This window comes from Mixophyes fleayi, chromosome 3, assembly GCF_038048845.1.
Source record: "Mixophyes fleayi isolate aMixFle1 chromosome 3, aMixFle1.hap1, whole genome shotgun sequence".
NCBI classification, from domain to species: Eukaryota; Metazoa; Chordata; class Amphibia; order Anura; family Limnodynastidae; genus Mixophyes; species Mixophyes fleayi.
In genome coordinates this window covers 96,743,338-96,770,236 of record NC_134404.1, presented here as the reverse complement: position 1 = coordinate 96,770,236, position 26,899 = coordinate 96,743,338, and the positions used below count along the sequence as shown (strand labels likewise).

Below are 26,899 nucleotides of genomic sequence, written 5' to 3'. Positions count from 1 at the left end.
GGACAAAACCATGTTACATTGCAAGGGGTGCAAATTAGTTTTCTGTTTTGCACATAAGTTAAATACTGACCGTTTTTTCATGTAGCACAAATATCACCTTTAAATTTCAGTGTACAAATAAGCTGTCAAGTATTTGTGTGCTACATGAAAAAACAGTCAGTATTTAACTTATGTGCAAAACAGAAAACTAATTTGCACCCCTTGCATTGTAACATGGTTTTGTCCAGGAGACTGAAATAAGAAACTTCTTAATTTAAGATCCTTAATGAATCAGGCCCTAAGTGATTGACTAAGGTAGTTGGTTTCTGGCATTCGGGGGAAGCCATATTTAGCCTGGCAGTCATATTTTGGGCAAAAGTAATTCAATAGATTGTTATAGGTAGATTTTTTTCACTGTGAGGACAGTTGGAAAGTTATTTATTATATGACAGAATATATGTTAAAACGGTGAGGCAAACAAAAAAGAAGTAATAAAAGCTCTTTAAATCACAATCTCATTTGTCGATTAGTTTTATTTATATTCCAGCTACACAGTTTGCTAATAGACTATATTTGGAGGAGCAATACCATATGTAACATATCCATCCTTTCATTAGATGGCTCGTGCTTTCTGTATTTCAGTAAATTACTGCCTTACAAAACAGGCCCTTTTTCAACTCATAAAGCAAGTAGATAGCATCAGTAATAAAGGAGTTGAATCTTTGTATAATGTCAACAAATGGTCAGATGATGAAAAAAAATAACCCCAGAGAAACACAGGAAATTAAGAGAGCTTGTACCTTTCTTGATTTATAATAACTGATATAGCAAATGTATGCGGACGTAATGACTCAGAACTATAGAACTGGGTGTATTTTTTATATACTGAAAGAAAAAGAATTAAAATATACTTTTACTGTGTTGTGTAAAATTTGGAGCTTAACCTCCTGGAAAGTACTTAAAACCATGAAACTGGCATGCTAAAATGTACACGCTGACTCAATGAAATAGGGAAGATCATTCTAAAAAAGCAATGCACATTTGGGTAAGGAAATATACTACAAAACATGAGAATAAAATGCATACTAAAGGTTCATTTACAAAGGTGTAGAAAACTGCCCCTGCAAAATATTTCTACCAAATGCTCAAATAGGTGCATTCCAACTTTTTTTGCAACAGTAAAGTCACCAAATAGGCTCTACTCAATATGCAAACATGAAGTGACTATAAGTAAAGACCAAATGGATAAATTCAGTCTTAAATTCAACCACAGATGTCTAGAATCATCGTCTATGTAGTACCGATACTACACACGGTAACATAAATATATTCTTCAGAATCTTTGTTGATATTAAAGTTCGATAATAATGGGCATCAAACGTCTGAATTAGAATCGTCTGAATGGACATCAATCTCAATATGCAAAAATTCATGTTTGCATATTGAGTAGCGCCTATTTTAATTTCTCTTTGTCTTTTATATTTTAGATGTAGTATGTGACACCGCTTTGAAAGGAAAGGGCTGCTTTACTCTATTTTGCGCCTGTTGATTCCTAATCTTTTTCTTTATTTCTTGTTACTAACGAAAATTACTTAGTTTAGGACAGCTCCACCAGATATGCAAGAAAAACCCAGTTGGCCGGAATTTCTCCAATAGGCATCCAATACATCTAGGAAGATACTGTAGGACTAATACCACTAATAATGTGATTTGTAGGTATTCTCCTCGATGCAAGCAAGCTCACCAAGACCTGTTTTCTATTTTACTTGGTGTACCATTTGAGGTAGGAAGAAGGGCTTTGTAAAGCATTGAGATGAGGCCTTTGGAGGAGCGGCTGAAGAGGCAAAGATTCTCTACTGTGGAGGCCGGCCTGAGGGAGGGACAGGCTTTAACAGAGTAAAAAATATGTCTAACTTGCATGTACTGGTGGAACTGTCCTTTCGAGAAGCCTGACAAATCTACCAGTCATAGAAATGCGGGAATATACCTGCCCTAGGGAGTCTGTTTAGGAGTAACATGCCTGCTTTAGACCATACAGAGGCCTGGGGAGAAAGCAGAGTTGCTCCAGAGGGGGATCATTTGGAAGGGAAAGGTTTACAATAGAGCCAAATGACTATAGAAAGGTGAATCACAGGATGTAAGCTGGAAGAGAGGGATCTTTGGGTTGGTGACAGACAGAAAAGAGTTGGAAAACCACCCACTACTCCATCTTCTATGTCCACTTAAACCTGGGGGAGGAATGTCATTGTACGCATTGCACCAGCTGTGCAGATTAATAGTACTTGTGAAAGCTAGGGATGGCCACCAGTATTAGTGGACCTTTGAATGATATGCTGGGGCTGTTGAAAGGTATCAATGTAATGTGGGGTTAGGAGTCTATTAATGCAATGTGGGGTCTCTATTAAATATGTGTGTTTATAAATATTGATGAAAAATTGAATGCTATTAACTATATGTTGGAGCTGGTTGGGGAAATAAGCCTGTTTATTAAACAGGAATGCTATTAATGTAATGTCTAGGCTGGTTGGGAGGAAATAGACATGTTTATTAAATGTATCCATGCTGACACAAGTGTGGAGAATGGACAGGGTGTGGGGACTGAAGGATTGGAGGGCAGCCTAGTGCTAAAGTGCTAGGCATTCCACTATCACAAGTTGGCCATGTTGTCTCTGTTGGGGCACCACAGCTTGGAGGCAGCATCAAATCCCACAAAGATGGGGGGTGCCAGTGTTCTCTTTCACACTGGGCATTAATATGTCTAGCTACCGCTCTGTAGCAGCGTCTTTTAGACATTGCCTGTTTTATTCACTCGAATACTGCAAATTAACGCAAAGGGGTTAATGGAGTGTCCTTAATTGACGTCATTCAATTGCAGATGTAAATTCTGATTACAAACTGCATATTACATGTGATCTTGCTTGCAGCAACCATCCTAACAGCATTATTCCCAAATATGGGCAGTTCTAATGAGTCCTCCTTCTTGTCCATTCCATTTTTCTTACGTCACAAGTTTGCAGAGTATTTTAATTACTTTTTAATGATCATTTTTGTCTCTTCTGTGTGTCTCACCTCTAATTTTTTTTTATTTTTTTGACTGTAGTATCTCTCTCTCCCTATCACCCTAAACTATGGTCTATGGTCCTATCCACAGAACCCCTGGAATTCTGGAGAAACTGACCCTTGTAGGAGCCTACAGTCAGAATCAGGTGAGTACAGCGGTACAGCAGTGAGTTTCTCCCAAACCACTATAATTGGGCTAATTAAGTGGATGGGGGTTTAATATATATATATATATATATATATATATATATATATATATATTATTTTATATAATGTGTAACAGATTTTATTAACATGTTCACAGAGGTTGGAGACATAACTTAGGACTCAGCTAATTTGAAAAGTCAAAGGACAAAATGTGTTCCATGCCTGGGTATTATTCATTCTTTAGTGAATAAAATTATTTGTTTGTCCAAACGTCACATTAGAACATTGCTTCAGTATATGCCATACCCACATTTCAAGAACTGCTTTAGATTAATTATAATGCATTAATTCAGCATTAAACAGGACAAGAGGACATGTAACATACTATTACCTTCAATAATGTGCTTCCTTGATAGACCTCTTTCGGTTTCTGCTCTAGAAAAATATGTACGGATTAATAGGAAAAAAAGCAAAACCTTATGCCATAAAATTACACTATTTAACTAACAATAATACATTGATCCAAGTTATTTTCTCTATTTTTTAGTCAGGCAGACAAAAGTGAACACACTAATATTTTGTCTATGCTCTTTATATGTGCTAATCTAATTGTCTTGATGTATTCTGTAGCTCAAAGACATGCTTAGAACTGTTTAATGCAATATAATAGATTTCCTTAAAAACTCTGATTAGTACTATAATATTTGTTTTTATTGTATCTGTGTAGTAGAACTGCTTTTCAAGATAGTAAAAGACACTAATGAACTGCAAAAACTATGTGACTGTGAAGGTTTGTTACCACCTATGTACAAAGACCCCTCCTAAATACAAACATTTCACATCTTTATGTAGACATTGTCATCCTGCAAATTGAAATCTTGCTTTTGTTAATGTTGTGCAAAAGTAGGCACATTTATGCACATTTGGCCTGATTTTGAGTAAGGAGCAATGCAATGAAAAGGAGCAACTTTGCACCTGGGCAAAACCATGTTGCATTAGAGGGGCAGGTAAATTTAAAATGTAGGCACAGATTTATATTAGGGATAGGGCATGTCATATATCAACTTAAATTTCAATGTAAAAATAAAGCTATCAAGTATTTGTGTGCTACATGAAAAAAACAGCCTGTATAGTCCTTGCATGCAAAAAAAACAAGTACATTTGTACCCCTTGCATTATAACATGGTTTGTCCAGGTGCAAAGTTGCTCCTTTTCTTTGCTTTGCTCCTAAGTCAAATCCAGGCCCATTATCTGTATTGAGCAAAATGCACCCCTCTTACACCCACCTCCTCCTCAGACAGTGCAAACTTTCCCACCCTGCAGACGCTGCCATAATCCATGTGTTTCCTTTTAAATGCTGCCTAATTCATGTGTTTCCTTTTAAATGCTGCCTAATTCATGTGTTTCCTTTTAAAACTGGGTACATTACCTGAAAAGTAGGGAGCACTGGTCCTACAGGTTTGCATTTTTGTAAATGAGCCTTAGTGTAAGCTGGCTACACCCATGATGAGTTCATTGGGCAATTTGTACAATGTACATCATATACAACAGAGAACAATACAAATTTCATTGTATTTTCAGCATTTCTAGCGGAAACCACAGTCAGTCGATAACTTTAAAGGCTAATTTCACTTTCTTGAAATTACATTTAGCTAAACTTCTTAGATTCTAAGATTAATATATGGAGATTAATATATGGAGGTAGGAATGATCATCTATAACCATAATTTCTTATTAAAATGTCGCCGAGGTGGCTGAACGTTTCTGACCTGGAGGAGTAGGAGTCAACCAGGTTAGCTCGGTAAGCACTGTCAGCCTGCCACAGGCTATATGCACTCTTATGTTCTAAGTCCCCTCTCTGCACAGAGCAGACATCGGAATAAGCACAGTGATATTGGGAAGCGGCATATGGACAGTGAAGTGCTAAAGGGGTTTCACACCACGTGTGCCAACTCCTGGCACGCGGTACTGGAGATCATTAACACTGGCCCTGGATATGTACATGTGTGACTTGGCCTGCCTGTTCAAGCATACACAGTGGAACCGAAAGCCAGACTTAGGTTTTCAGTTCCACTAATTTAAAATTAAAAAAGGTTAAATTGTAAAAACATATACATTTATTTTAAAAATATTTTTTTTAGAAATATTGGACATTGAAAAACAAATTTTCTTCTGTTATGGCTAACCTGAGATAGTGATAGCAGACGCAGGATTGCAGTGGTACATGTACTGCCACAGTCTGTGTTAAATAGACTTTTAAGCTTTTGCCGGCAACACCCGGGGGAATCTTGTTTTACATATAGAAATGGGAGGGCTACACTTCCTATTAATTGGGGGTTTGTGGATATTACAGCGCTGCCTACAGAATACTGGGTTAGTTATCCCACATAATAACTCTGGTTTATATAAAAAAAAGTAATTGGTGCAGAGGAATGTCCACTAGTGTAAAGGTGTTATAAGTACTGCTGTGTAGTGAATGGGTAACAGTCAAGGTGGAGATACTTCTGTACTAATTCAGGTCTACAGCTACACTAAGCTTTATATGCACAGTTGTGCTATCTTTATACCCGTACAAACATTAAGGCAAAAGAGCTCAAGTAATAATCTTTATGTATAACAATGGTAAATTCAGAGGATGTTCAGTACATTTCAAATTGCAACATGTAGCCCCTAGATCATCGGTATAAATAGAATCTGTAACATTACATGTAATTGCCACAAATAGCAATAAGAGCAACTCGATCTTTTGAACTTTACATACAGCAATAAGAAACGGATTGGATCATGGGACCGTTGGTATAACCAGTCTAATTTTATCCAATTCCCTTCTGCTTAAATGGTTCAAAGGATCAATTTTGTTATAATAGAAAGTTGTTCTAACGTCCACCATCTTTGTGGATTTGTTTTATTTATATAAATATTTCATTAAACAGCATCTCTATCTCGTCGAAAGTTGAAATCCCTTACTTTATCTTGTTTCAGTTTTCGCACTTGCTGCGGCTCCTAATAGGCTTTTGCTATAAACGTCCTCTATACATTGGGGCCTATTTATTAAAGTCCCTTTAGCCTTAAATCCGGGCAGTTTTCAAGGGGATAACCACATTTTTAAGTATGGTAGTTATTTATAACTATAGGACTGAGGTCCTGCTATTATAATACTCAAGTTTCTATGGGGACTGCTGTTTAGCGTGATCTAACAAGTTCCGAAAATCAAAGATTTGAAGCTGGCATTAGCCATTGAAGCCTATGGGGAGAATATTGCGGTAGAGGGATCTTCGGACCCCTAACCACAACTTACCTGCTCTCCCCTCCGGTCACTATCGCAGATAGATCTCTGCGCATGCGTGACCTTAGGTTTCCTATTTTTTAGGAAATGACATACTACATCAGATTATGGTAACTACATGCATCCTTATTTTAACACCACAAGCGCATTAATTAAACTTACTTTCCTCCCCAGTATAATTTAGTTGTGATGACCAGACTTGATCGCCTGTTGGAAACAAAATGAATCATTGAATAAAATAGTTTTACTATTGTCTAATACAGTGACTCCATGTTTTTATTGTTAATAATATAATATATAAAGTACCAAACCTGTTTTCAGTGACATTTCTATGTTCGCAAAAGACCCTACAACCAAGCTTATCACATTTGATGTCACTCCTACCATTCACACAGACATGGTATAAAATTAAACAAATGACACTAATAACAATAATACTAATAGTCATAAGGTTATTATTATAGGTATATCAATGTTGGAGTTATGTAAGAGTAAGCATATTAAATAAGTTGCTACGAAAACAATCAAGAGAAAAAAAATGAAATAATGAGTTTGGAACAGACAGAGCAAGGATGATGAAAATAAAAAAGAAATTAAAAACTAAGTCCATAGAGGTTTTTCGCAAGCTAACCCTCCATTCAAATTCTGTGTTCAAAGTAACCTACATCATCCACAAAGGCAAGGAAGGAGGAACATGAGGTCATCTCACCTCCAGTTCTTCTTCCTGATGATATTCCCCAAGATCACTTCTGCCCTGGAAGAGACGGAGGAGACAAGGTTTTACAAAGTAAGCCCTCAGCTGGAAGCTTGCAAGCTAAAAACAATTCATATTTTATGGCGATATAGCAGGGCATCTAGTTTCATTGCCAGGTGAAGCAGTGTGGATGTAGTTACAACGGGAAAAGAAAAAAAAAACAATGTTCAAACTGCTAGTAACAAACTGAAAAAGAAATGAAACCCTATAGTGTGAAGGACAATGACACATAATGGAAATGATAATAGATGTAGTACAATACGGTAATATAAGGCGGATTTACCAGATTGTTGGGTATTTAACTTTTTTTACATATTCTGTATATATTAAAGAAGAAGTTTGTTTATTTGTGAATATATTCCGCAGCTCTCAAGTTAAAGCTGCCCAATATTACATAGTTATTTAGTATATAAAAGTAACCTATTAGGCCACATAGCGACAGCGTGACAATGTGACAGAGTAATAGAGAAGCAAATAGTGAAAACATCAGTTTTTGGTTATAAACAATTGTTTGATTGTTGTAACGAAACCTCGCGACATAACGACACTGTGACAAAGCAACAAATCTTATTTTCTAAATAGCATTTTTGTTCTATTTACCAATTAACTTGCTAATATATAAAAAATATAAAAACTGCTACACATTACAAAACGTACCAGCACAACGCCGGGTGACCCTGCTGGTAATATTATAAATCTAACAATGTTTGAATATTGTATACACTAGAATTGTTCATTTATAATGTATAAGATAAGGGAGATGTTATTTTAGCCTTAGGCAGCAATATGACTAGGAGCACTTCTTCAAATATGTATTAGCAGGTGAAAAAAAACATCTAAAAATTCCATTGGCATCTGACACATAGCATACAGAATATTGTGAGCAGATAACTTTGCTGGAAGTAATTTCCAATATAAAACCTGAGCTACACACTATAAGATGGAGACCAAGAGGTATATTGAATAAACTGTGGGTTTGAAAAAGTGGAGATGTTGCTTATAGCAGCCAATCAGATTCTAGCTGTCATTTTGTAGAATGTACTAAATAAATGATAACTAGAATTTGATTGGTTGCTATAGGCAACATCTCCACTTTTTAAAACCCTCAGTTTAGTAAATATACCCCAAGACTCTTTTTGAAATGTTTCATACTTTCTAATTTTAAAGTTCTCACAATATAAGTGCACTTTTGTTTTTTTGAGTCTAGTTTGCAAATACAACCCTATCCTATCTTTAACCATTTTCTAGCTAGACACCTCTTTCAGATCATTGATTGGCCAGCCATATGGGTTTGTGACACGGCAGTGGGGTGGACTGTATCAAGAGGGCTCAGTATAGAAATCCAAAAAAGCTGCAGGAGAAATAAGGGCTAGATAGATTCTGGAGAAAGCATCTATCACATAATTAAATATAGGATAGGAGTTATAGTGGAAAAACCTTTGAGTAGACCCAAGACCCTTAATATGGAGTAGTTAGTTATTTATCAGAAGCTATTGGTCAGAGAGATAGGAGATGTATGTTAAATATTGCTGAATCTGTGAGACATAGAGAGTTATATGTTGTTGTACATATTGGTACTATTGTTTAACTTTATCAGATATGTTGGGACAGTGCTGAGAGCTTTTGTCTAGTAGGAAGGGACCCTCTCAAACGTTTTGCCTGTTCAGTGGATGGAGGAAGCTAGGATGCTGTTTATCAGACACTTTAACACTTGTTTAAATAAATTAGGCAAAGAGGCAGGGTTCTGATTGGTCAGTTATTACAACATTGTTTGGAAGATTATTAGCTCCCCGGTCTGATTTCAGTCATGTTATGGGATAGTGTAGATGTCATTTGCTGAGTCCTGGCACAATGATAACCAGGACAGAGGGTCAGTTATTCCTGGTCATGTCCTGTTTATTAAAGAGTAGGAAAATAGGGAGGTAGAGTTATGTGAAGAAGGAGATAAAAGCAACGTTAATACAGAGCACTGTAGGCAGTACTTGGGTAACTCTAGAAACTGGCAAAACAGAGACTTTTTGAGTATGAATAATTTATAGACTGTTTTACCAAATTTATTGAACATTGTAAAACATAACCTCATCCTGCACAATCCAAACCCAGTCAGATGAACTGAATGAGCCCTCTGCTTTCAGTCTCCCAGGCTTCCAATGTGCACCTCACATTGGAGACCACAAGTCCTCCAGCCATCACTACAACCCAAAATTTTGTCTCCACTCCCTCTTTGTGCCTGCCCTTCCCCTCTAGAATGTAAGCTCTCGCAAGTAGGGCCCTCTCCTAGTGTGTTAGTTACATAATTATGTAATTATGATGTATCTATAGTTATGTATTTTTCCTGCTTTTGTATCTAAGTAATTTTGTTGTTTGTTCAAACCCCCTACGTCTGGCTCTGCAGACCCCTTGTGGGGTGCGGTACGAACAGTCTTGATTTTTACAGTACAGTGGACGGGTCATGCGGCTGTATAGCTGCTGGACCTGCTCGCATTGCCCCCTTAATGCTGGCAGTGTGATTGTTGGCCTTTTCAGTGTCAGCAGTCACACTGTCTGCATTTTATGTTTGTCACCATTTCTTACATATAGGTATTTATGGAGTCAGGATTTGTTGCGTGTCACTGTTTCTAACGTTAGGTATTTCTTACTTGTCATTATTTTATGCGTCTGCATTTTTGTGTCACTGTTATTGGTGTCAACATTTTCATCATAGGAATTATGACTACCACCGCCTTGTGGTTCTTTATAAAATAAAGATTATAATAATAATAGACTACCAACAGAAGATGAGATGTTTCATGAATTATTTATTAAAATAAATCACTGAGTTGTCAATGAAAGGTGAGATGTTTTTTACAGGATAAATCAATATGCCTGATGTGGATTGGAATATGCCAATTGCTATTTCAGCCAGGAGTAAAGGCATTCTGAATTGCTTGTGTGGGACATCTCGCAAACAATTATCTTGGGGACCAACACAAACAGAAACAGTCATAGATTTAGTTCTCAAATATGTCAAATATGAAGTAATAGGGACACATTTAAAATTGTGCATCTTTTTGTGCAGTTTTCTATGTGATTTTGTAATCTATCTACCAAATGGAAATACTGCCGCACTAGATATAACTTAATCAATATATTTGTCTAGATCGTCTCCCATATAAGTCACTCATAGTTCGCTTAATTTGAAATTATGCTTTGGTACATGCTACCATTCACCACAATAAATTTATATTAAAAGTGAAAGGGAAAGAGTGTTTTTTTTGCATATGGTACACTAATCTAAATGTTATTATATATTATTTTTAAATAATGAAAAATACATTACACAATCTTGTAATTCAAAGTCTTGCACAGAAAACAAATTAATGTATTGGATAAATAAATTGCACTATGACTTACATAGTACATTTCTAGAAGAAAAGAAAGAGAACAAAAAAACAAAAAAAAACACAAATAAAAGGCCCATCCCATTCCCTTTCTGCCTCTAGACAGTACTTGCCAACTCTCCCGGAATGTCCAGGAGACTCCTGAAATCCGGGTAGATCTCCCGGACTCCCGGAAAAGCAGGCAAGTATCCCGCATACTGGAATTTATTTGCCATAATGACGAGATTCTCGGTAAATCACATAATTTTGGCCTCGTCCCCCGCGTCAAAATGACGGTTTTGTCCGGAGGCGGGGCCAAAATGGCACGATTGCTCCTTGCCTCTAAGTTATTAAACATGTACATAAGCTGATCATGTAAACATTAAAGCATTTCTCATTTTTGGACAACAACATGTCTGTATGTTCTAGGATAGGAGTGGGTGAGTTCTCCTTTGCAGAAGATGCATTAACATGTGAAGCTTCTGCATGTATGTAGCTGAAGAAGAGAACCCCTCTTATTTGCCACACGATGGAGTGGTGGGATATGTATGGCCTGCTCCCCTCCACACTTTAATAACAGCATGCAGCAAAGATGTGAAGCTTTTGTCACACTGGTGCAGAAAGATTTTTGATGGCAAATGTATTCATATGAGAAATGTGATTCCGCTGAGCTGACGCCATCTTGTTACTTGTCAGCCATTTTGTCCTTTTACAGATTGAAGACAGCTAGTTTATAGAAGTTATTCATTATTAGCTTGTTTGCAAGGAGCTGCTCCCACGACCTTGGATATAGCAGACAGGAAATAAACCACCAACCCTCCCTGGAAGAATTCCTGGGAGAATGGAACAAGGTTTGTGTAAAGGAAACATGCACAATAGTGGTTAAGACATTTCGGGTGTAGTTTGCTGAAGTACGCGATTCTGATTCTGTATAACCAGAGTGCTATAAGTATGTGAATTTGTAAACAATAAAGCAGAGAATATTGAAAACTCAGAACTTATAGTGTCTCTTAATTTCTCCAGCTGATGAATGAGCTCATAAACTGTTAAACTGACACTTACAGGTGAACTGACTGATTAGATCCAACACATGTATACACAACACTTTATACATCCAACACGTTCATGTTTCATTTACGCTAGTTCATGCATATGAATTGCGGCAATTGTTTATTGATTTCTGTCTCAGGTTTGTCAATTGTAAGATTCCAAAAACAAAAATGATTTGCAATAATACTAACAATAGGCTTTTGGAGAAATAGGCTAGTAAGTTTTCTTTAATGTCTACTTCATACTTCAAGCCATTTATGTTCCTATGGGTTGAACATGACAAAAATTGAACTAATCACAGCTTAAGCATAAATGTAAGTACATGAGGCAGAATGTCCATCATCATCATCATCACCATTTATTTATATAGCGCCACTAATTCTGCAGCGCTGTACAGAGAACTCATTCACATCAGTCCCTGTCCCATTGGGGCTTACAGTCTAAATTTCCTAACACACACACACACACACACACACACACACACACACACAGACAGACACACAGACTAGGGTCAATTTGTTAGCAGCCAATTAACCTACTAGTATGTTTGGGAGTGTGGGAGGAAACCGGAGGACCAGGAGGAAACCCACGCAAACACGGGGAGAACATACAAACTCCTCACAGAATCCTACAAAAACATTTTATCATGACATTAAAAGTGCTTACAGTGGTAGTGAGTTATTCAAGCATTAATGGGAAACATACAAACATATAGGGCCTGATTCATTAAGGAAAGTGAAGCAAAAAAAAGGAGTAACTTTGCACCTTGGCAAAACCATGCTGCATTGGAGGGGATGCTGCATTGGAGGGGAGGTAAATTTAAAATGTAAAAGGCAGATTTATATTTGGGGCAGGGCATGTTCTAGATCAACTTTAAAGTTCAGCGTAGAAATAAAGCTATCAAGTACTTGTGTGCTACATAAAAAAACAGCCAGTATTGATCCTATGTGCAAAATAATAAACTAATTTGCACCCCTTGAATTGTAACATGGTTTTGTCCGGGAGAAAACTTACTCATTTTTTTGCTTCGCTGAATCAGGTCCATAATATTAAATATGTAACATTAGCACTATTAGTATATAAGGCTTCCATAGGTGTATGTAAGCCTTGTATGGCATGGTCTTATTTGCTCATGCACTCACCACTTTCACTGCTCCATCTACCCTGCCCCATAATCCACCCTGAAGGAAAATAAAACTTTTAGACTAGGGAGGGGACTGGTGAATAAACTTTGATATCTCTTTCAGGACAGTAGTGCACACACACACTCAATCTTTACAGCCATGTTTACACAGCTAGTATTCTATACATGTATTGAACATCTGGTAATCAAGTATGCCTGAAAGAAAACAGACGTTCCAGACTAAAAAGAGACAGCACAGACACACATTAACATATCGTTTTTACAAAGCAAACACTCAACTCAGGGCCTCATTTTAAAGGTACATAACAAGTTCTCCGTTTTAATATAAGACATTTTTGAGCCCTCTAAATCATAGAGCACACAAAAATACCATATACTACGGAGGACTTGCTATGTAACATAACACCACTAAGGGCATATTGATTCCTTACTTAATTTGTAAATACCTTTTTGGTTTTCTTTGTTCATTTCAATTTGGATTTAGTATTCTTATTGCACACCCTTGATAAATCCTAAAATAAATTGGATTCATGAGTTTTTTTAAAATATACCCATGTTACAGTGAACGATCCAAACATTTCCATAGTGTGTATGAATGTTCTAATATATATTCTCTCTGTTTGTTTTTTGTGTTTGACTCCATAGCACTTTTTTTTTTTTATCTACATTGATACATAGTAAAGAGGATTGCTAGATTGTAAGCTCCTCTGGGCACTATTCTAAATGCTGCCATTCAGAAATTGATTTGCATGTTTACCTTGTTGCAACTTTGTTGTTGTTTATGTTTGGTTTCCCTCTAATTATAATTAATATATATGTGTGTGTGTGTGTGTGTGTGTGTGTGTGTGTGTGTGTAACAGGATATGTTTGTGCTATGCAAAGTGTTATGCCAATGGTAGTCGTTTGAAAAACCTTGACATACCAGCTTTTAAAGCAAGTAAAAGTTTTGCATTCATCCTTTTACAATATTTCTGGTACCTTCTCTGGTCAGCAGCAGTAACGATGCCTATGTGCCAAGGGAGAGATGGAGCTGACACTTAGGGTGCCATGATGTGTCTCAAGAACAGTCTGTGTAGCCACATCGCCTTCATGTTCCCACTGAAATCTCCGTTCATTCTACTCGCATCAAATTTCTCTTATATTTCATGCAAGTCCAATTGTTCATATATTTCTGAAACCAAACTTATTGCTTCAAACTGTACCAGACAGATAACCCAGTATGATCCAGTTATATTTTCCATGAATACATTCAGGGTTTATTCAGTATAATCGTTAGATTCCACAGTGTGTGATATATCATGTTAATGGTTACATGAGCACACTTCTGATTACATTATTTACTAAACGTATTTAATTTAAAAATACTTTAATCAGTGTGTGCATCCATTACATACAGGTTTTTTTGGTGTGAGGTGTCATGAATTATCGGTCTCAATCCTTAGAAATAAATAAGTACAATATCTAATTCAAATGTGTTTACTGTGTGAACGTCATTCACTGCAGACAAAGCCATCTCTTTAATCCTACAATATCAGGTGTGTCACAGCAACACCTAAAGATTCTGCGCTTCACACTCCTATTAATTTGTCTGTGTATTATAAGCTTCACACTGTACTATGTGTCTGCACTTTAATACATAGTGCAGGGTTTCCCAAATCTAGTCATCAGGAAGCACTAACAATGCATGTTTTCCATATCTCCTTGTAGGGGCAATCATTGCTGACTGACACATTTTAAAAGATCCACAGGTGGCGCTGGTTATTTCACATGTGACCAGGAAAACCTGCACTGCTAGAGGTCCCTGAGGACTGGGTTTGGTTGATCCTGACATAGTATATTCTCCAATGTTCAATGTTTCTGTTCCTAAAAACACTATTTTCATAATATTTGTGATAGTTCTGTATGGCAGTTTTTAAGTGATTATAACTGTGGTGTATATAAATGTATGATTTGTTTCTGGATCTATTTTCCTATGGGAGACTTTATAACAGGATAAATCATTCCAAAATGCAGCTAGAATCAGTTGTATCTCAGGGTCTGATACAAAGTTAAGAGCAAAGCAAAAAAAGAAAGGAGCAAATACGAACCTTGGTGAAACCATGTTGGTTTGGAAGGAAAGGTCAATTTAAAATGCTGGGACAGATTTGTAGCTGGGGTAGGGCATGTCCTAGTTCAACTTTATATTTCAGTGTAAAAATTAAGCTAATAAATAATCATGTATTTGTGTGCTACATGATAAAGCAGACAGTATTTTCCTTGCGTGCAAAAAATATATATTTGCACCCCTTGCATTGTAACATGATTTGTCCATGAGCAAATTTAGTCCTTTTATTTAATTTGTTCCTAACTCAGCATCAGGCCCACAGTCTATAAGCTGCACCTCTATTAGGTGTATGATTTAATTATGCCCACTGACTGATTATAACCTTTCCCATTCACATGATGTTACTGATAAGTGCTGAGTGGTTTCACTTATATTTGCCCAATATTATGGATTTATACTGGTATCTAAGAGGGAGATTCAGTTCCTGACTATCTGGCGTGCAAACATTGCTGGCAATTATGGTACAAATCTCCTCTCATTTTTTTCCTCGCACCTATAGGAGGTGCTAAGAAAAATGAGCAGAGATTCCAGTCAGAATATCTGCACGGAATGTCTGCACAGACGTTCTGAATAATCTAATATAATTTGATGCACTATGCCCTACAGATGTTTAACCTGGATGCTTTTTCAAGACCTAGGTTTGAAAAGACAGATAGCTCCTGACCTGGCAGGTCACGTGCATTTATTCTAGAGCTGCCTGTCAGTTAAAAGAAATATGATTGATCCCCCCTGTTACCACAGCTGGGGTCTAGGCTGACTCTAAATACCAGGACCCTACTGAATAAAGCAAAAGTGCCCCCCTTCATATAACTATAGTGTGGGGGTAAAATGAGGTGATTTAAACACATATGTCCTGTGCCACTCTAATTTTTCTGTGATAACTTATTGGGGCATATTCAATTAGCTGCCATGTTCCACCGACCATCTCGGCTACGCACATTTTCAAGTACTACAGTACCTCAACATCACAGATTTTTCCTCTATAGGTTACATCAATGCTTATTGCCTTTGTGACCGTTTCGAAGGCACTTCGTGGCTAATTGAATATGCCTAATTCTGTCACTTCCTGTGACACTATATACTGTACTGGAGTACCATAACTTTTTGTTTTTGCTTATTGAATTACAAAAAAGCAATTCCAAGTACATTAATATTATGCATATGTAAATACTCAAAAGGCATATTATAGTATATGATACATCAATACTCATACATAGCTTTTTTTAAAAAAAATTGTCTTCATTTTGCTGTGCCTAAGACAGCTGCCTCAGGTTGGCCCATTATAGCCACACTACTGTACAGAATAGAACTATACGAGATATCTACATCAATGTTACATTACCATATATTGTATTAATACATTCCTGACACCTACTGCTTCATGCAGCCATTAATCCTGGAACCCAGTGAATCTGAAAATCAGGGCTCTGGGACACTGTGGATGGGCGTTGTCAGCAGTAGGTCCAATCAGAAGCCTCAATCACAGGAACTGTGCCTTTTGATTGGTTCTCCAGTTCACACCTCCAGTTTACCCCTCTCAGTGCAGCCATTTAATAAAAAAAAAACTTAAATGCGTTGCTAGCTAGGTAGTAATGCAGCATGGGAGAATTTATTATATTAATGCTAATGGGTAACTTCAAAAATAATTATCTGTAAAAAAGAACTCTGAATTTTCTTGATCTAATGGCATCTACGTCACTGAGGCTCTCTTTGCCCCCGGGTGTAGGGACCCCAAGGTTTGCAGAAAAGTGGGGTCTGACACTTGCTGATGGCCCAGGGGGTTGGTGATTTTTCCTTTGGGAAGAGTAGGGCTCCCAGAACACTATATAGTTTAATGAACTGAGCACTGGGTGGGATTGATTACATACACCTCAAGCTTTCTGAACAGAGAGGGCCTGAGTCATTAAGGAGAGCAAAGAACAAAAACCATAGACAAACCATGTTACAATGAAAATGGTGCAAATTAGTTTATTATTTTGCACTTAAGGAAACTACTGTCTGCTTATTCATGTAGCACACTAATACTCTATCCCAACTATAAACCTGCCCCCACATTTTAAACTTACCTCCCCCTCCAATACAACATGGTTTTGCCAATGTGCAAATTTACTCCTTTTTCATGCTTTGCTCTCCTTAATGACTCAGGCCCAGCATGTGTAAATAATAACATCATACATACCAAACATATATACCTTTATGAATGTATGGCAAAATTATATTAAAAAGCACAGCAGAATTTCACATTGGTTATATTTTCCCTTAAATAGCAAAGACAATTTTATGATCTTAAGCATCAAGTGTATTATATTATAGATAATGTAGATTAAACATGCCTACTAATCAGTGATAAAAAATAGTAATGAGCAAAAACTGGTTCACTTATACCTTTTATTTCATTATATTTAAATACTATTCCATTATTCACTTATTGTTAATGTGGAAGAATTTTACTGCTTTACCTGTTGTAATTATTCCCCATACTTACACTGTTCTACATTTTCATTGCTAAACCCACTTGTTTTGTTAATTATATCCCTCTATTCATTCAATATTATACCCTTTTCTTATTCATGCTATTATATTACTCTGCTTCATTACTTATTACATTAATCATCCTTATCTATTGTAATCATACTTTATATATGTGCGTTAGAACAACCATTGCCTACTCACCAATTCCATTATTTCATTTTGTATTATACTCCTTTCTATTTTCTAACATATATCCCCCTCTTATTTCAATCTTCAATCATCTATATTTAATATCTAACTCACAGACCCCTCTGCTACAGTGTGGGAATAATACCACACTAGACTTGTTTATTAATACTTATTTATATAGCAGAGACAATTGAATCATTAACATTAGTCCCTGCCCCAGTGGAGCTTGCAATCTATATTCCCTTCTATTATCTACAAGAACACCCCTAGAGGTAGATTTACTAAAAATCGTGTTTGACGGTAGTTTTTGCTTCAAGCCACCGTATTTATTAGAGGGCGACTTCAGGCTGGGATGTTAAATGACTGGCGGCGTCTTGTGTCAAATTGAACACAGCTAAAACATCGGCTAAACTGATGGTTTTGTGAAAAAACTGCGATCAACAACAACAGCAGGTTTTTTAATACCTGCTTCTGTTCGTAAGTAAGCATGGTGTTTGAGCTATCCTGCCATTCACAACATGGAGGTAATCATTATTTATTGATAGAGAATAAGATCCTTGGTGCTAGGTGGCCCCTTGATACAATGCCCCTAAAAGTTATTTTTACATTTATTTTGCTCCTTAATCAATAAATTATGATTGTCCCCATAATTCATAAGTCAGTGGTGCCTCCTCTTATGTTCGGAATGACAAGATAGCTCAACCAGCATTCTGAGTGAGCAATCTCAGCTCTCACAACCAGTCCTGCACCACTCTGGACATCTAAAGCCATGTGAATCCACCCATAGCTCCGAGACAAGGAACGCCTAAACAGAAGTAGCACCATCACCTAAGATATGAATATTGTAGTTGAAGTCATTCATCAGTTTGAAATAAATGTACATTATGTATTCTCTGCTTTGCATTAGTTGAGTCTTCTTGTACACTATGTATACCAGTGGTAGGCAACGAGTGGCCTCGTTGGATGAGGCTCCGCGGGAAGTTACAGGTAAGTGTGGGGAGGTGTGAGTGTCTAGTGGGGGCAAGTGTAAGAGGCAGGGGGAAGTCTAAGTGGCATGTATGGAGGTATGAGTGGCATGTATGGAGGTATGAGTGGCATGTATGGAGGTATGAGTGGCATGTATGGAGGTATGAGTGGCATGTATGGAGGTATGAGTGGCATATATGGAGGTATGAGTGGTATGTGATATCACAAGTGATCTCTGCAGGCATGTGAGGACTTTTTATGACAGGGGGGTTTGAGGGCACATGGGGCTATTTTGGCACAAGTGGCAGGGCTGAGTGGCATGTGGTGACTTTGATGCAGGTGGACAGGTGCATTTTTGAAGGAGTGATGTTTGTGTTCCAGAGTTGTTTTTGTGGCTTATTTTTACTCTTCAATTTAACAGTAATGTGCGGCCCTGTTATATATGGGTTACCTACCGCTGATTTGTACAATTGATAATATGCTTATCTATGTATTTATTATAGTATTATTAAAGATATTATGATTTGGCATTTGCATCATGTTACCAAAACAATACAATAAATTTAAAAAGGTTTCTTTATTTTTCACCTTTAAATGAAACATCAGAACAATTGCTTTATCAGTACGTTGATCTTATTGAAAGACACTTAATGACATTAGTCTTGTTATCTTTTCTGCAAAATTTTAAAAGCTACAATAATGGGTTTCCAAATTAGATAGTAACTACATGATGTAATCAATACCAAAACAAGTTTAGCGCACTGACTGTGGCCGCCTGACACAAAAACTCTGCAGAAAACCCATTAAACATTTATTGCTTCGGTGGGGGACATTCTTTATATATTTTGGACTTGTCCTTTAATCCAGAACCTTTGTAGTGAAGTCTCTAGGCAGCAAAGTGGCCATTAATCCGATATCCTCATCACCTGAATTAGAGCTCTACACCACTCTACTACCCAGGTGACAAACAGCGATAGAACAGTTTTCAGTCACATTTTAATAGCCACCATAATAGATATTGCTCAAGGCTGGAATAACCCAGTACCTCCAAATATTAACAAAATAATGTCTATGGTGCATCTCAGCTTCGAGATGGAAACGAGTGGGATACCCAACTCTACTGCAACTTCCTCGCCCTTAATGAAATGGTTCAGTTGACACAAATATGACACAGATGGAGAAGGATCACAAACCCAGACCCCACACTTACTAGCCCCACCGCATATCTCTATGTTAGAACCACCACAACCTATATATTGTTACAGATGTGTTTACCTGCTATACAGGAACTGTATTGGCTGATATGACTTTGATATTGTGTTCATCACCATGATGCACCCTTTTCCCCTGCTCTATTTCTTGTGTTCCCTCTATTCTCCCCGATTTGTTTTCTGTACCCCTCAAGTTTGGTAAAATTTCAATAAAAACATTAATATAAAAAAAAATAGTTCCCTTGTTGAAGGAGACTGCATTAGAATGACAGTACGAGTGCCATATGTATTTCCCATGATCCCATAGCAACTCAAGCTGCTATGGTACAATAGTAATATTACAAAGAACATAACAATATAAAAAGAAGATGTAGTTTTCCTTTTTATGTACGTATTTTCCAGATTCCTAAACTACGTAACTCACTTGCCAGCTGCATAGACTTCTGCTGTGTCAAAGAGGTTTACTCCATTTTCATATGCAATGGTCATTAGCTGCTCAGCCACCTGTTGAATAACAAATATGAACATAAATGCAAGGATAAATGTGTGTGTATATAGTTTGTACATTGTGTTAGTAGCCTCTGGAGTCCCTTCTTACACCACATTTGCAGCTGTACATCCAAATTATTTTAGACCCAGGACAGTATTTTAGTTAAGATTTAATAAGTAATTAGTCTGCTCTGCCACTAGTACTGAATTTTCTTTAGTGTGCTCTGTGTCTAATTTATGCCAATACTCCCCAATTCTTGCCAGTAGCAGAAGCCAGTGTGACAGCCTATGCTGGTCAGTATATAACACACAAGATGAAATCTCATATAAACTACTGAAGCAGGAATAGTTATATTGACAACTCACTCTGGGATTCTTTGATAGAATCAGTGGTGGAAGTGGGGGTGTATATGGTGGTATGCCATACCGACACCTCTTCTACTGAATTCACTTCCATTTAGTTCCATTCCCATAATATTTTTCATACCACCACTTCTAAATTTCTACTTTGACCAATGGATAGAATAATAGACAAGCAAGACTCATAGGCAGGTGAGTCTGTATGTAATGTGTGTGACAAAATATATACAGTCACTATATAGAAATATCTAAAATACCCAAGAGAACCCAATAAGTTTTTATGAAGCATGAGGACGAGATGGTTGGACCGGGAAGGGTCATTCATACAAACCTCTGTGCATTGTAAGAGATATCGTGACAAGTACAGCTGCCGCAGATAAACCACATAATATTTACTTGCATAGAGCAGTCAGCCGGATGTCTACTCTGGCAGACAGGTCATGCACTGGGACAGAAAGACTGGAGACAATATTCTTTAATTAGTAGCCTATTATATTGAGCCATCTATATTAGTCGTATTTCACTTAAACCCATATAGATTGATTTAGAAAGAGTCTTGCTTCCCTTTTCTTCTGGCAGAGCAAAAACCACAGGGCCCAAGTTTCTGACTTAAAAATGTTTTCATAATGCACTTGTAGATAGAACATTTAGAGAGGTCAGACTGACTCATTTTATCTGAAAGATATGTGTCTGCTCCCATATTTCCGTAAAAATAAATAGTGTATATATATATATATATGACTGGCCCATTTACATTACCGGAACTTTTCCCAGTAGAACGAAGGGCAAACTGGTGTTTGTAGAACTAAAAGTGCCACCATGTCCTGACACCCAGGGCTTGCTGTGACCTGTAGTCCCACAAAGTAAAATGTAAATAAACCACAACACCCTATTTTTAATCCCATTACTTTAATAATAATAATGAAACCCCTAAAATAAAACAGACACCATAACCAAAGCCAAACCAAAATATTACAAAGTCATGTTGTTGTTCAAAACAAAATAACATTCCAGGTCATGGAGTAGTCCCAAAAAAATTAAACCCCCCACCAAAAAACATTAAAAGCTAGTAAGTGTTTTCATGTACTGAGCTATGTTAATTGCTGTAAAACATATTTGTTCAGTAAGACTAGAATGCAATGGGTTTGGAAAGAAAACCAAATATATATTTTAATAAAGTCTAGAAAGTGTGTGAATTTGCAACACACAAGTTGGATTTCGTCTAGGACCTATGAAAAGTTAAAGAGCAAGAATAGTTTACTGTGACACATGCTGGGTATAGTAGTGCCACACCGCCTAAGTCAAGTGAATGTTTTTTCTATAAAAAAAAAAGTGCTTCATCTACATGAAGATAAAATTGACTGTTTTTCAAGCTACATTAAAACAGAAGATTAATGTATTCAAACCAGAGAGATTGTATACAGGTGTATCAAAGTCTCAATATGTATAGAGACACAAACCAGGACTTGGAGCACATTTGTGCTGTGATGGAGAATGACCCTTTACAATATGCTGAGTTTAAAGATGATCAAACCCATTTATTTGGATTTTGGAAAAAGACTGTGTTACAGCGTCCAAACATGAAGGATATAATCAAGGCATTGCTACAAACGACCGCGGCTAAGCAGGAAGTTACAGAGGCTCAGTTGTCAGCCACCATTGTGCAGCAGTTAGATATTGAGGAGCCCCGGAGCACCAAGACCATGAAGCCCTCTGTAAAGTGGTGCGCTCTGTACAAGAGGGAGCTCTCAGTGTCTCAGTGAGGCAGGAAAGTCTCAGGAGTAAGTCAGAGAAATTCTCAGATTTGTGAAACGAGAAAAAGAAATTGCTGGAACAAAATTTGAAGTTACACGAGTAGAATGTTTAAGATACCAGCAGCGTATAGAGCACATGGGGAGAGAGAGAAACAAACTACAAGACAGTTTGAATACAGAGCATGGAAATGTTCAGATAAGAACAAAGATAATTGCGCAACATAAAGAGAAACCGGATCATGACCTACAGCAACTTCAATCTAAGATACAGAAACTTGAAGCAAATTTAATGCCATTGCAAGAATCTAACTCTGAACTCAGTGAAAAAAGTGAGATGCTGCAGGCAGAAAAGAATTTGCTTGAGGAAGCTGTAAGACATTGAAGGGCCAGAACACAGCAGCTCACTGAAGAGACAGGGAAATTGAAAACTGATATAGAAAGGGTAAATGTAGCCCAGAATACAGGTCAAAGTCAATGTCAGAGTGCAATAGAAGAAGAAGCAAAACTGCTGAAGAATGAAAAGGAAAATCTCCAGAAAGACCTTGATGTCAAAATCGCAGATAAACAGGAGAAAATTTAAACCATAATCCAGGTTAAAAAAAATTGGAAGGGGATACAAGACTCAGTATGATGAGATAGATTCAGCATGATAAGCTGGGTGCTGAGATCTTCTCAGCCCAGGCAGCACAGTCAGAAGAGTGAGCTTCTCAAAAAGATGTACAAGAGTTAAGAGATTCTCGTGCTCAGGCTGAAGCAAAGATATCAGCAATGGAAAGCCAACAAGTCAGTCAGAACTGTCCAAAGTTCAAAAAGACATTCAGTACAAGACTAAGGGCTAGATTTACTAAGCTGCGGGTTTGAAAGAGTGGGGATGTTGCCTATAGCAACCACTCAGATTCTAGCTTTCATTTATTTAGTACTTTCTACAAATTGACAGCTAGAATCTGATTGGTTGCTATAGGCAACATCCCCACTCTTTCAAACCCACAGCTTAGTAAATCTAGCCCTAAATCTATTCAATACAATGTGAAGCAGGTTAAAGAGGTTCTATCTGAAAACATTAGCAAAATACAAATTATTAATGATAACTGGGAGAGGTTTGACCATGACTTTGATGCACATTCCACTTGGATTTCAGAAAAAGAAAAGAAACTAAGTTATCTAGAACTATTCAATATTTTACCAGAGGTCCAAGTTACAAGAATCCAGGAGGTTAGTGATGTTCTCCAAAAGTTGGCACAGACCATGAATATTACCGACCTGTCTCCGCAGCAGTTGGAGGGGCTGAAAAGTCACCCGGATCAGGAAGTTGAGTCCCTGTCTGCGTCTATTGCTCAGGTGAAAGTGGTGCAGACCAAGTATATGGCAGCAGAAGAACTGAGAGTACACCCCACCAGCCCCTAGTTCTGCAACAGTGATGTCCAGTGGATTCTGGTAACAGTGTTCCAGGAAAAAAGGGTGCTGCTCGGTGGAATGAGCTGGAACATACAGAGACTGTAGGCTTGGAACCTGGAGATTGGCCTAGTATGCAAAGAAGGTTCCTGCCTCGTATGAGCTGTGATAAATATGTGATCAGATGTTTTAGATGTGATGACTTAGGCCATATTGCTGCTATTTGTCCACTTACCTTTGAATTTATACAATGTGATAATACTTATGTAAATCGCAAAGTATCTTTATTTGCCCAGTTAGCCTCCACTGCAGACTGCCAGATTGAGCCAGACATACAAATATGTAACATTACTGTAGAAGGCAAACGAGTAAAGGCTCTGCTAGATTCTGGTAGTATGGGTTCTCTTGTTAAAACAAAGTTGGTGAACACCTTAAAACGGCAAGGGAAAACTGTTGAGGTAACCTCTATATATGGGAATATGGGACATTAGGTTACCGCTGAAGTGAATATAGAACACAGTGTGGTCACGTAGTGGTCACTGTGGGATTAGTTCCTTGCTTGGGCTTTGATGTTATATTGGAGTGTTAGGAATCTGTGTTTAGTCTTTGCCATTGTTTTGTACCTGGCTGCAGTACCTCTATGCCACCAGAGGTGCTGCTTTTCTACCATGGACATTTATCCCTCACTGGCAGGAGTTAATCTTCTGCTCTTTGTTAATTACCACACCTGTGTCTCTGATTATTTATGCCTATTCCTCCCCATGCACCTTGCTATTCATTGTTTTTCTTTGGACCACCTGCATTGCTTCATTCTGTTCTTGTAATACCCTTGCTCTCGCCTAGACCTGCTGCTTAGTAACCACTTACTACTCACCTGTACTCAGTCACCCAGAGGTTAACCTGCAATCTGTTTTATGCTTGGACATACTGCAGGTTTACAGTTCCTGTGAATTCCTGTCTCTCGCTGTTAATCTTTGTTCAGCTAAGGTCTGTGTTTACCTTGCATTACAATGGTTTGTGTTCTCGCTGCAATAAATAGTTATGTTTTCATCTTGCTTCTGGCTTCATGGCTGTCATTGCAAGGATCTAGTTTTGGAACAGAAATGTAACATGGAGAGAGATTGTTCCCAATTCTGGAAGCTATGGGAAACACAGCTGATTGCAAAAATAAATAACCCAGACCGGCTTGATATATTGGCAGTGGGAGTGTTCCCCGAGTCTGAAGGGTCCCCTTTTTCAAGCGAGATTGGAGAGTCATAAAATGTTGAGGGCATAGTGGAGCGCAGGATAGCTTATCTCCTACTAAAATAGGAAATGTTGTTGAACCTGTTGACTGTGTGCCTGAATTTGAAGTGGCAAAATAATTTTTTTTCTCCGAGCAGTTAAAAGAGCCTACACTGGTAAAGGCTGGAGATAGTGACTGGCCAGAGAGAAGTGGTTAATGAAAACCCAGTACAGCTTGATAGTAGAGTGCCATAGCCTTACATGACCGTAAGTCAAAGGTTATTTTAGCAAATGTATAAAAAAAAAGAAGATATTTTGGAACGGTTGAAGCTCCTAAAGCAAACAGAAGTATGGCGTTAGTTCTACCTCATGGCTTCTTGTAAGCCAATGTATGCGCTTTGTAAGTGTAAATCATTCAACGTCAACTACCTGGTAAAATCTAAAGACCCGTTTCTATCATATTCAATGTAACAATATTTGAAAAGTGCTGATTTTAATACACCTAAATATCATATTTAAGTGGTTTCGCATATGGTCTTTTGGGTGAAATGAATGATGACCGAATGATTGACACAAGCAATAAATGTTTATGAGAGCATGACTGATTGATGCTGAGGAATTATGATAACTTCCCAGAGTTAGCAAAGCACTTGTCATGTTTTGCTTGCAACAAACCCCTGACAAGAGAATTCCTTATAGTGCATCTCTCTATAGATTCTACTGACGTAAACAACATCTGGAAACTTGTTTAGAAAAATCATGTTATGTGTTTGCCTGGAGCCGACATCAAGTTGTGAAAATGTGAGTATTGAGGACTAATTGTTAGCTGCATAAAGCAAGCACTTGTACTGAAATGAATATTCAGCAATGTCCATATAACATACTAAGAATTTTCACATTTAAACAGTAAAGTGGGGCTATCATCGAAATATTCATTTTAAGATGTTGTGTAAAATTAAATAGAATTGCATTTAGCACATTATGTCATTTGAAAATAATGTTTCTTTTATTAGTACAGCACTTTCTTTTAACCTGTAGATGTCAGTGCTGCCATTGCTGTGTATTGGAAGTGTTTGGCCGATCGCTAGATCTCTCCATACACAACAATAGAAATTGTTACACCTGCAGCCTACACAGTGAAAAATAAAGTGTGTTACAAACGCGTTGATAACTTTAGAAAAATATATAACAATGATAGTGCCCTTGTTTTAATAGGAGCAGTAGATCTTCCATATTTGTATTTCTAATGTAGTGATGGAATGAATTTTGAATGACCCAAGGGGGTATAATTATGAAACTGTGGGTTTGAAAAAGTAGAGATGTTGCCTATAGCAACCAATCAGATGTCATTTTGTAGAAACTACTAAATAAGTGATAACCAGAATCTGATTAGTTGCTATAGGTAACAACATCTCCACCTATTCAAAGCCGCAGTTTAATAAATATACCACTAGGGGGTATTTACTAAACTGCGGGTTGGAAAAAGTGGAGATGTTGCCTATAGCACCCAATCATATTCTGGCTATTATTTTGGAGACTGTAGATGTTGCTATAGGCAACATCTCCACTTTTTCAAACCCACAGTTTAGTAAATATACCCTTAGGAGTGTGATTGACATGTGTTTCTCACTATATCCTATTGATCTTTCAGGAAACGATGGCTGAGAGTTTGGGCTATACAGTAAAGACAATATATGCAACTTTACCACATTTAAAGGTGAACTAAATGCAATAATGAAAACACTAATTTTAAAATTTCTTTTAAAGCACTTCATGCATTCAGACATGGTGGCACAGTGGTTAGCATTGTTACCTCACAACAATGGGGCCTCAGATGAGGCTTTGCAGATGGCCTTGTCTGAGCTCCCACCCCAGGTTCTTTTGTTTTCATTTTAGTCTCGTCTTCACCTTGTTTTCCTTGCCAAATTAATACTTTTGAATATACCAGGTAAATATATG

General features: G+C 37.4%; 1 protein-coding gene across 3 annotated transcripts in view; it reads right to left on the bottom strand.

Annotated features, from left to right (window-relative positions):
• The window catches only part of KCNAB1 (potassium voltage-gated channel subfamily A regulatory beta subunit 1), a 267,571-nt gene that overhangs the window by 47,868 nt on the left and 192,804 nt on the right, over nt 1–26,899 (bottom strand). For all 3 annotated transcript variants that reach the window (XM_075202037.1, XM_075202038.1, XM_075202039.1), the window contains exons 4-7: nt 20,146–20,225; nt 7,182–7,226; nt 6,635–6,679; nt 3,578–3,621 (exon numbers count right to left, since the gene is read on the bottom strand). In XM_075202037.1, coding sequence (XP_075058138.1) covers nt 3,578–3,621; nt 6,635–6,679; nt 7,182–7,226; nt 20,146–20,225 — 214 coding nt within the window. The remainder of the gene's footprint in view (nt 1–3,577; nt 3,622–6,634; nt 6,680–7,181; nt 7,227–20,145; nt 20,226–26,899) is intronic.